The sequence below is a fragment of the Peromyscus leucopus genome, chromosome 4 (genome assembly GCF_004664715.2).
Source record: "Peromyscus leucopus breed LL Stock chromosome 4, UCI_PerLeu_2.1, whole genome shotgun sequence".
Classification (NCBI taxonomy): Eukaryota; Metazoa; Chordata; class Mammalia; order Rodentia; family Cricetidae; genus Peromyscus; species Peromyscus leucopus.
The window spans coordinates 88,412,830-88,425,399 of NC_051066.1; the positions used below are offsets into that span (position 1 = coordinate 88,412,830).

General features: G+C 40.5%; 1 protein-coding gene across 1 annotated transcript in view; it reads left to right on the top strand.

Annotated features, from left to right (window-relative positions):
- Positions 1 to 12,570, top strand: part of LOC114697497 (formin-1) — a 270,035-nt gene that overhangs the window by 157,408 nt on the left and 100,057 nt on the right. The window contains exon 12 of the mRNA XM_028875752.2: positions 907 to 1,027. Within this exon, the coding sequence (XP_028731585.1) occupies positions 907 to 1,027 (121 nt within the window). The remainder of the gene's footprint in view (positions 1 to 906; positions 1,028 to 12,570) is intronic.

The following is a 12,570-nucleotide window of genomic DNA, read 5'->3' on the forward strand; positions in this document are numbered from 1 at the left end:
AGGCTCCGCTTATGTTTCAGTATGCCTGAGGTGTCTCTCCCTTAAGATAATTCACAGCTCAGATCGTCCATCAGATAGAGCTGTGGACCTTGTCAAAACCATATTCAACCATGTCTGCCGTGAATACCTCCTAAGATAAACCAACAGCATTTACGTGAGCTTTATACACACATTAAAAAACCGATTGTACACATACATATCAGAGTTTAAGCTGCAGAAAGGGAAAGTAAAGGAGGGGAGTTAGCATGTCCCACTCAGTGCCTTCTTGTCCAATCCACACCCACTGGCACACCCCAAGATGGGTGAGCTGATTGCTTGCATGTGTAACTCAAACAAGGACTTTCAACGTAAGTACTTTCATGTGCTTCCCCTCTCCTTTTCCATGGGAATAGAGAGAAATAGATGAGACTCTACCGGACAGTTTCCTCTTCCATTCATAAGGCAAGATAGAAATGCAGCCCATGCCAGCACTATAGCCAATCTCAATGCCAGGAAAACCAAAAAGATACTGTGAAGGACTCAAAGGCTTCAAAGTACAGAGTCCTGGTTTAAGAGGGCAGTGCCATGGTTCCTATTTAATCATATGAGTGAGTTATTTTTTTCTCACTGATGCTTTGGAATGTCAACAGAAGCAACAAGCAGGAAATAGATTGGGCTCTTCTTGTTAATTTGGTTTTTTTTTTCTAAATTTTTTCAATTATTTTATGTGCGTTGGTGTTTTGCCCGCACATATGTCTGTGTGAAGGTGTCAGATCCTGTGGTGTAACTCCTGTGGAACTGGAGTTACAGTTTGAGCTGCTGTGTGGGTGCTGGGAATTGAACCTGGGTCCTCTGGAAGAGCAGCCAGTGCTCTTAGCTGCTGAGCCATCACTCAAGCCCTGTGCTTTTCTTTACCCTATCTTTTAGGAAGCTGGAACAGACAAGAGTGTTTTCCCACTACCTGAACCACAAGATTTCTTTCTGGCCTCCCAAGTCAAGTTTGAAGACCTCATAAAAGATTTGAGAAAACTGAAGCGACAGCTAGAAGGTAATGGGATAATTGCAAGGGTGACTTCTTAGAACCATTTCATTTGATGGCTGGCTCGTGGTTGGTATGGAGATCCCCCATGGGCTACTGCAGCCGTCATGGGACATTCCTTCTCTGGGTAGTATTTGCAGGCAGTAAATCCACGCATTCCTCTGATTTAGCTGGTGATCATTTGGCATTTCTGTGTCTTGCCATGTCATTGTCTACCCCCATATGCTCATCTGTTTGTGGTTGGAGGAGTTTGCATGCAGGTGTGTGTGGAGGCCAGGCACCTTGGGTGTCAGCTCTAGAGCATAGCTCATCTTGTTGGTCTAGTTTTTTGTTTTGTCTTTGAGACAGGACCTCTCTCTGACCTGAAAGTCACCAAGTAGACTAAGCTGGTTTGCCAAGGAGCCCCAGGGGCCTTCCTACCCTCTGCCTCCCGTACTAAGATTATAAGTGTGTATCACCATACCTGCTTTTGAAAAACAGGTTCTGAGATTCAAACTTCAGTCCTCATATTTATAAGGCAAGTTCTTTTCTACTGAGCTATCTCTCCTGCTCCATATTTGCCTTCTTCTGATATTTAATAGTTACACCTTTAATAATAATGGATGCTTATTGCAAGCATACCTTTTTTTATATCATTCTTATAACAACTATGATAAGCAGGAACTATATTAGCATCATTTTAGAGATGAGAAAGTCAAGACTTAGGGAAATTGTCTTTGGTCATAGGCAGGTGTCCTCTGCTTTGATCAGGCCTAGCCAATTACATATCATATATTTCCTAAGCTTATTTTACTATACATATACATGTATATAGGTACATGTACACACATATGCATATATAAAGATATATTCTTTTCACATATATGCACACATGCCATAACTCTATATCTGGTTTTGACACAACTCTATTGAGATAGATTAAACCCACAGTAAATGTTCTATTTCAGTTAAATTCACAGTTTTAATGACAGAATCCAAAAGCCTGAAAGCTGTATTTTTGGCTTTTTAGAAGGTAAAAAAAGTACATGTCTCTTGGGCAGGAATTTTCCTTTGGCATCTCTCAAGTCCTGTGTTTTCACTGTGGAGACATCTCTTTGTCCAGGAATATAAATCCTAGCTGTGGCACTCGTGTGACTCCAGTGGAAGTGTTCTATGGAGAATTTAGAGAGTGTCTTATTAATATGGAAACGGGGCCCCCTGGTACCAGAAGGAGGGCTTGAGGAAATGAAGAGTTTCAACCAGGAATATTTTTGCACTCAAACATAAAATAAACATTTTAAAAAGGTTTATTGTGAAAGAGTGCTCCAAAACCCCAGTCTTCAGTTTGAGACCGGCCTGGACATGGATGCAAAGTGGGAAAGTTGTACTCACTGTGGCAGGGGGAGTCATTTATGTTTACCTTGGACATAAAACTTGTTCAAGTAAAAATAGTGGTTACAAGTTAATATTTTTAACGTTGTAAATCATTCTTAAAGGAGCATGCTGGTTCTATCCCACACCCACTCCCACTGTTGTTGATGTGGTTGAACGAATGAATTCAACCAAATGGATCCTTTATACAGGAGTCTTCTGTGTAAACTTGGATTATTTTTTTTTTCTTTTAAGGAACTGACAGTTTTATCTTTATCTCTGATACCAGCTGCATTGGTACTGTAATAAAACAGAATAAGCCATCACATGGAATTTTCTTTAAACTTCTCCAGTGGTAGAGTTAGGAGGCAGGCAACTCTCAGGATGGCAGCAAAGTTCCATAGTGGGGAATGGAGATACAAGATGTAGACTGTCCCTTAGTGTCCATTCTTAGTCCTGTCTCTCTGACCCTTGTAAAGCCCTTGGCCTGACCCTTCATAGATGTTTGAGAAGAAACTTGATCTCTGTTTGATCTTGCCCTCTCCCGCCAGGGCCTACCTCCCCTGACATCCTCATGGCTGTCCTTATTCATATGAGCTTGATGATGAATAGCAAAGGGAGGGGAGGAGAGTGGAGGGGCAGGTTCCCCCAGGGCATCTCACTTTGGCTAGGGATGCTGCTGAGTGTCACTCTTGCCTCCCCATCTCCACTGACAATTCCCTCAGTCACTCCAAGGATTCACAGGAGTTTCTGGAGCTGGTGAACCGGCTTTAGGAAGGAAGACTGAGCAGCACCTGAGTTGTTTCCCTTACGCTGGGCTTCTCCCAGAGACATGAAGTCAAAAGGAGAGAGCACCACTTTGAATATTTAAACAAAAATGTCCTGCTAATCTTTAGAGATGCCAGTGTTTTTAACACATGAAAGGTACCCAGTAAATATTTAAAGAAAATGCAGAGCCTGGATTCTCTAATGAATTTCTTTTTCTTCTGAATACCATCTGGTGAGATGGCCAGAATCACAGCGGTCCGTTTCATCTCCAGGTTCCCATTCAGGTTCACCTCCCTTTCCATAAGGCCTTGGTGTGAACCCAGATTGAATGTTTAATTGAGGAGGACATAATTTTCACACATACAGCAAAGATTTGATGAGGCTTTGAGGTTTATTGTAGCCATTAAAATGTCGTAGCTGCTGGCAAAATCCCAGAAAATGTCTAAAGCTGAACCAGATGTGATTAGCAAGTTTCAAGTGGTGTCAGGCCCCAGGTTTCTGGACAAGCATGACACCACCCTATTGAAAGAAATATTTTAGAATAGCATTAACCACGCCTTGCCAGAAAAGATGTGAATTTAACCTATGGCTGCTGGGCACACCAATATCACTGATGTGAGTCTCCAAAGTAGCACATAAAAGTCTTCCTGAAAGACAAGACTTGATTTTGTGCAGGTGAACATAGAGGGATTGAGAATAGCCTCAACTGGAATTTTTTGTGATTATTATTCTTAGATTCTTTACAGGTAGCACATCTTTTGCCTCTCACAGTGATCCTGTGGAATTAGTATTACTTTTGAATTCTCACAAGATGAGAAAAAACGAAGTTCTTGGTGTTAATGTAGCTGGCTACGGGCTCAAGGGTGATGATCCAGCTATGAAACTGGGCGTGATGCTAGGACATGGCTTCAGTTCCATGACCCATCCTGCCTGTCGCTTAGAAGGCGTGCGTTATACCTTAGAAGGCGTGTGATATACCTTAGAAGGCGTGTGATATACCTTAGAAGGCGTGTGATATACTTAGAGGTTATATACCTTAGGAGGCGTGATATACCTTAGGAGGCGTGTGATATACCTTAGAAGGCGTGTGATATACCTTAGGAGGCGTGTGATATACCTTAGGAGGCGTGTGATATACCTTAGGAGGCGTGTGATATACCTTAGGGGGTGTGATTTTAGAGGCTGTGATATACCTTAGAAGGCACGTGACCCAATGCTACATTTACTGGCTGATGAGCCCTAGTTCCTTCTCGTGAGGGACAGCCCAGGAGCTCTGTTTGAGACACACTCATTGCCTCCCCCACAGCATGCTTCCTTGACTTCCCCCTGTCTTTTTCATTCACAGTGACCTTCTTGGCTTCACCCAATGCCTTTACTCATTTCTTCCATGCTGTGATGTATCTAAGAGTTTCGGAATTATTTTCTTTATGATGTGCATTTTCCTTCCCTGGACTCCCATTTGGAGGGAGAAACTGTATTCAAAACTCCATCCTCCACTACCACAGTAGCTGACTGTTTCTCTTATTTGTTTAGGTTTTACTCATGTAAGATGGCAAAAACTTTTCTTATATATGTATTGTAGATACTCAAAATGGGTGGTATAGATTACTGTTAATGAGAATGTTTTGCCCTCAATTTGGTGTTGTTCACTACAAATGCTCTGTGAAGCTTAAAAAGAAAAGAACTCAGACTAAGGGGTTAGATGTGTACAGTAAAATCTTATTAAGTAGTGTAACTATTAAAAAGTTATTTGGGGAGAAGGTGGATAGTTCAATGGTTGTGTATATGCTTAGCATCCAACGACCCTGGACTGAATCTTCAAAACACACACACACACACACACACACACACACACACACACACACACACACAGAGAGAGAGAGAGAGAGAGAGAGAGAGAGAGAGAGAGAGAGAGAGACAGACAGACAGACAGACAGACAGACAGACACAGACACAGAGAGAGACAGAGAGAAGAAATTAACTAAAATAGTCAATTTCAGCTGGGTTTGGTGGCTCATGCTTATAATGTTAGCACTTGGGAGGCTAAGGCAGGTGGAGAATGAGACATTGTCAAGAAAACAAAACCCACTTCATTTTCTTACTGGGAAATCTGGATATATAGCACCTGCATCATTGGAAACAATGAAGAAATGGTTCCTTTGATAATGACAATTAGAGATAGGCCCCTTTTACTGTTAAACCCATAGCCTGTAGTGTTGGCCCCTGCTAGTCAAAGGCCAGCTGACTGTGACTGGGGATTATCTCATTCCCAGAGTACTCAGTCTTCCTTTGTGAAGACAGAGTCAAGCCTTCATGCTGATAAACACTTAGTTTACACTACATCCCTTAACCAGACAATGGTTTTGATTTTCTCAGTGCTTTGACAATATAGCAAATAGGTGAGAAATGGAAAGCATCAGGTGTCTTCCTTCCTTACTCCTTGACCTTGTCTGCAGGCCAGGACTCTCAAGGTATTCTTAGCCACCCCTTATGTGGTTGGTGCAATAATGCTCCTGCATAGCAATGTTCAAACCCTAATCCCTAGAATCTGTGATTATGTTACCTTACATGGGAAAAGGGGACTTTGCAGAGGCTGACATGGGAAGACATTTGGGTCTGACCAAGTGGAACTAATCTAATCACATGAATCTTTAAATGAATCTTTAAAAGCTAAAAACTTTCCCTGGCTGTGATCAGAGGGAAACATAACTACAGAAGAGTGATCAGAGGGATGCCATGTTGCTGGCTTTGACAATGGAAGACATGGGCAGTGGGCCAAGGAATGTATGAAGCCTGTAGAACTGGAAAAAGCAAGGAGCTCCCTCTCCCCAGAGCTTGCATAAGGGAATATAGCCCTGTCAGCCTTGATTGTAGCTTAGCTAAGAGTAAGGCATGTGTTCTTCTTCTACCACGCAGAATGTTTAAGATGTATTTTGTTGTCTCAAGCTACTTAATATTTATGCTAATTTGTTATAATGGCAACAGGAAACAAGTGCATCATGCCATGGATCCCTCTCTGATTGTACCTGATACATCCCGGCCCTATACACACACACACACACACACACACACACACACACACACACATACACACACACTGCTTATTCATAGACACACACAGCCTAACTGAGGCCATAGTTGTAGGATTCCCCCAGTAGAAACATCAATAACGTTGGGTAAAGTGTGAATTATTGCTATAAAAAGAAGTCTGTAGGACAGATAAATATTGAAAAATTTACATTTGTGTGTGTGTGTGTGTGTGTGTAAGTACATGTGTGTATGCAAGGGCACACATATGGAGGCCAGAGGACAACTGGAAAGAGTTGTTTCTTTCATTCTACTGTGTAAGTTCCTAGGATCAAACTCAGCTCATCAAGCTTGGTGACCAACACCTTTACCCTCAGAGCCATTTATTTCTCCAACTCTAAATAAATATCAAAATGCTGTATATTTAAGTCATATCGTGGGGACTGGAAAGATGGCTCAGTGGTGGCTGCTCTGCCAAAGGACTTGGGTTTAATTTCCTTTAGCCATGTGGCAGCTCATAGCTGTCTATAACACCGGTCCCAGGGGATCAATCATTCTTTTGTGGCCTCCTCTGGCTCTATCCACACATGGTGCACAGACATACATTCAGGGAAGATAGTCATACGCATAAAATAAACATATAAGAAAACATTTTAAAGAAGCATATCATGTAGATATAGGACCTTTGTGTACAGGAGACTATCAGAAGCTCTTGGAAACTCCCCAGATTTTGAAATAAGAAAGATTTAACCATCTTTAAAATAGTATCTGTCCGCCTAAAGAATGAGGTACCAGTTCTCTTCTCTTCCCTCACTGAGCACTGAGTGTTTTACAAAACATACATCTGTGAAGTGCAGTCTGTAAAGATGAAATATTGGGATTACTATCGAAGTTTTAAGGTAATTATATAATTGCTGGCAAATGATCATTCCTGTGTAGCCATAACAGAAGGCACTGAGTGTTGCTCATGATATTGATTTTGACAGTGTCTTGACCACACAGCCCTTACTGAGTCTTCCATTCACATAAACAAACAGATCCTCCTTGATGTCGCGACACCTCAATCTCAAACCAGATGACACTAGTGGTTTTGAAATGATTCTGCTGTCATTTGCTTCTACCCTCACATGCACACTTCTCTGATGTGATCCTATGATAGTATTTTATCATGAAAAAATTCATTCTGCATGTGAAATAGGAAAGTCAAATTGATTTTTAAGTTGGAAAATGAAATAGGAATTCTTTGGGTAAATGTTGAAAAGTCCACACATTCTGGAAAAAACTATTGAAGAATAAAGATACTTTGCCTTTTGGGCTAAAAGTGGTTACTTAACATCCGCTCTCATTAAGATCGGGCTTTATAATAAATGACAGCTTCATCAAATCTTTCCTTGTACACAAAGCAGCATCAGCACTGTCGTCACATGTCAGGACAGTGTTAGTCCCAGTTAACCCACAGTACAAGATGCTCAAATGTGTGAATATGGCAGAGATTCAAGTTCACCCGTATATCCTTCATGATGTTTCTGACTTTCTGACTATCTTTTCCTCTAAATATTTAAGAATATATATTGGAACGTCCTTTCTTATGTTCCATTTAGATATATTTGGAATACACTTAGACAGCTATGGAAAAGCAAGGCTCTGTTGACCCTTTTACTTTCTGGTATCATTCTACAAATGTTTATGCTAGAAATTTTTGTCCTCTTGGGCCAATCCTTCTAAGTCTTTCCTAAATGAGACTGTTCAGTGAAACACACAACCCAGGCATTCAGTGAACATTAAAAATTCTTACTCCAATATTGAAGAGTAGTAATTTCTCTATGCTAATTCAAATTGTAGTTACCCTATTTATAGGCATTGTTATTTTTACTGCATAATTGTGTGTGTATGTGCGTGCCTGTGTGAGTGTGCACATGTGCACAGACATACACATGAATATAGAAGCCAGAAGTCAGTTCCAGGTGTTCTCCTCCTCTTTCCGTTCTATGTGAGAGACCCTGAGGTTATCCAATTTGGTTAGAATGAGTGGCCAGCAAGCACCAGGATCCTCCTGTCCCTTCATTCTTGGAACTGAGATCAGAGGCGTGTGATGCCATGCCTGGAGTGTTTTTTTTTTTTTTTAATTGAAATAAGAGGTTTTTTTTTTTTAAATATACTATATCCTGATTACAGTTTTCCCTCTCCCAACTCCTCTCAGATCCTCCCCACTTCTCTACTCACTCAAATGCACACCCTTTCTCTTTCTCATAAGAATGTAAATGGGAGTCAAGAAAATAATCATAGTAATAATTAATAATAACAAAATAAACCAGAATAGAACAAAACAAACAAACAAAGAGCCAAAGGAAAAGCACAAGAAACACATATAGACTCTGAGACACACATATTTACATACATTAAAAAATCCATAAAAACAAAATAGGAAATCATAATATATAAGCAAAAGATCTGTAAGGTAAAAAGGGGGGAAATGCTCAAAGTATTTATTGTGAGACAAAATAATACCGCCAACCATACAATTGAGTGAGGCTTGTGTTGGCCATCTACTGCTAGGCATGAGGCATGCCCCTAAGTGAGGTTTGTCTAGTGATTTCATTGAAGAAAACGGATTTTTCCTTTGTGAGTAGTTATCAGTTGGGGATAGCTTCTGGGTTAGAGATGGGGGCATGTGTCCACTTCCCCTCTCATCATTAGGACCCCATCCAGCCTAGACCTGTATAAGGTCTGTGCCATGCCCTACTTTTTTCACCTGTGTGCTAGGGATTGAACTCAGGTCCTCATGTTTATGTGGCAAGCATTTTACTGACTAAGCCATCTTCCTAGTCCCACCCAATTGTAGGCATTTTAGTTCTCATGTCCTTGTTTTATGTACTAACCAGATTATTCCAGGACTACTGGTCAATCCTCTGTTTGGATGAGCCTCAAACTTGAACCTTCTACCTCAAAATCTTAATTATAAGCAGATATAAGTGCATATGTGAACATCAATTTCAAGAAAGACTTCCTTTTTGAAAGTCTTTTTAGCTATAGGTCATCATGTGAAATAGTAAATGAATTCATTCATGTAGCTCTGTGTTTTTCCAAGACTCTTCACATGGTGAAACAATGCTCATATTTTAATTTTTAAATGTAGCTTACAGTATAACTTTTAATATAGGCATAGAGTAATATAGTAGAAATAGTTCAATTATTTGAATATGTATGTGTGATTTTTATACTTATAACTTGGGTTTTTATTTTTTTGGTTTTTCAAGACAGGGTTTCTCTGTGTAACCCTGGCTGTTCTGGAACTCACTTTGTAGACCAGGCTGGCCTAAAACTCAGAGATTTGCCTGCCTCTGCCTCCCAAGTACTGGGATCAAAGGTGTGTGCCACCACTCCCCAGGTTATGACTTACTTTAAAAGCATAAATTATGGTCCACTCTCAGTGGAAAGATTAGTGAGATTAAGGATTTGGGAAAGATTAAAAATGTGTTGTTTAAACAAATCAGCTAAATTGTCTACACATTGGGAAAGCTTTCCTATTCAACAGCACACAGTAAATAACCTATCAACTGTCCTGTGAGGTAGAACCAACCATGTCATTGCCAAGGAGCTAATAAACTTAGTAGAAAAGTCAAGTATCACTCACACTCTCTAGAGGCATCGCTAGGAGCTGTGAGTGAATCCAATTCTGGGGGAGTATCACCCCCAGGGCAGATTCATATGCCCGCCCTACCATCAGTCAGATATGAGGAAAGAGACAAAGCACTTTTGAGAAATGTAAGTTCTCACAAAGCTGATCTCCATTTGCAGTCTTCTTCAGAATGCTCGCAGAGAATATGCTGTCTCACTAGACAGGGGACACAAGTTATGGGAAACAAATAAGAGCAAGTTATGGGAAACAAATAAGAGCAAGTTATGGGAAACAAATAAGAGCAAGTTATGGGAAACAAATAAGAGCTCAGGATTACATGTGATACAGAGAGAAAACCTTCAAATGAGGTCAGAACATGGGATCAGAGAGAAGATTCTTAACAAGTGTTTAATTAATGCACCCAGTGTGCCCAAACATTGTAAGTATTACCAAAAAAAACCCACTTAATCACTGATGAATAAATCCATTTATGATAATCCATTTAAAGATAAACACATGGGGGGAAAGCAATTCTTGATGAAAGGATCCATTGTAAGGACGGTAGAATGTTGGGTGATGGAGGTAGAGGGGAGAGAGTAGAGGGAAGAGAATGTCATCATTTGTATTACACAAAGAAAAACTAAAAAGGACCAATAGTTGTGCAGTGAAATACCAAAATGATCATCTTAATTGGTGAAAAGCTGTTGCCACTGAAGAGAAAGACCTAACAGGCTAAAGAAAGGGAGATGCTGTCCTTTGCCTTCATGGTACTTATTCTGTAAACTAGATGTGTATATAATGTTTATATGCAACCCTTCCCCATGAAGAATGATAAACCAGTTCACTCTAAGTGATTGGCAGCTATGTTTCAATGATGCATTGCTGGACTGGCATTCAGGAGGCTCTGGTCCTGACACTTACTGACCACAGGATAAGCTATACAAGTTTGACACATTCCTAACCTCGGTGAAACTCAGCTGAAACAATGAAGCTATCATATTCCTCTACCCTGCTCAACTCAGGTGAATACTGGAAGGTCCAGGCGAGATGACTTGTGGAAAGTACTGCAGGTATCAGATGAAGGTAGTGCTTAAACCAATCCAGAAGCTAAAGACTTGGAGTTTGCTCAGTGCACACTGGTGTGTCTCACAAGAGATGTGGGGAACCGACCTATGAGAACAAATCCTACTCATTTACCAGCTTTTAGGAAGCACTAGAAGATCTGAGTTGAATGATTATTGACCATGCATTATTTATTAGCGCCTTGCTCCTTTGCAGCCTCTTTGTCCATGGCAGAAGTTTACTAAGTATGAACTCTGGTACAAGACTGGATACATTAGCCAGAGTCCTGACCATGTTGCCATGGTGTTAAAAATATTTAGTCTTGCAAGCAAAGTCTTAGAAATAATTTTTTAAAAAACTTTGATATGATTTATTTTTGTAAAATGATTTCAACAAAACAGGCCTTAAGGAACCGGGATAAGTGTTTCAGAAAGTCTGTGGGTGTAAAAGGTTGAACGGCACTGTGACTTTTGAGGCAACGCATTCAATTAAGTGTGGCGTGGTGGGTAAAGGTCACACATTTCCCGAATGGAATGCCTTCAAAGATGAATTATACAGAAAGGAGAGAGGATTCGGAAACAGACTTGATCCATCCATTTAATTAATGGAAGACGTTTGGGTTTCCCTTCGAAGCCATGATTGTGCTACCATGAGGTAGGAAAAGGATGAGTTGATTGAATTGTGTCATCCTGGCTTCCTCCTCACAGTTTTCACTCTCTATTTCACTCACTTTTCATAAATCAGCATGGTTAACAGAATTTATTTAGTTATTTTATTTGTTTGTTTTTCATTGACAAGAAGCATAAAATAAAAGAAGCTACTTTCTTTTGGAAAAGTCTGAGTCAGAAGTCCTGAATTCAAATCTTTGATTTATAAACGGTGTAACCCTTGGAAAGTCAATTGGTTTTCTCACCTTCCAGTATCCAGGTACTAAAATAAAGGCAGTACTACCCACTCTCATGATTTTTATACAATTTATAGGACCAAATGAAGGCAATCTCTTTGTCCAATACGAGCATAATATATGTTATCTCCGATTCCCCTCGTGCCTTGGCATATGGATTTCAGCCCATCAGTGAGCCCTGTTCACATTCGCCTTCAGAATGTCTTGACTTAATCCATTGCCTTCCATCTCTGCTCAGTGCATCCTCAGTTGGCTGAAACACTCCTAGAATGTTTCTCTGTTTCTATTCCTGACGTCCTGTTCCTTCAGTGTCCACCCACCAGACAGATTGCCAGCACAACCAACTTGATTCACTGTTCTCGACACCAGATCCATTCTTAGAGCCATAGACTCCAGATGCTCCCATTCCCTCCTCTACCTCTGCCACTCCCGCCTCCTGATGTCTTGTCCCTCCCCATAGGCTTTGGCTATCTTGTTTCCACTTGTTTGCAGTAACTGTTCCCTTTGGCTGCAACACTCTGTTCCTTGAGCCTTCTCTGACTACCAAGACTTCAGCAGTCACTTTGAATTCACGATCTTTATTGCAGCCCTCTATTTTGATGTTGCTGTTAAGTTCTGTTTTGTTTGTTTGTTTGTTTTCTGCAAATGCACTCTCTTCTGTCACCTGCTCTATGTAGGTATTTCTTTAACATGACATTTTTAGTTATTCTATATTGTGCCCATCAGGACCTGCCACATGTTCAGTGTTCACTCAGTATTTGCTGTGTGAATGAATAATCAAATCAATAGTGATAGAAATGACTCCATTTCAAATAATTGCTG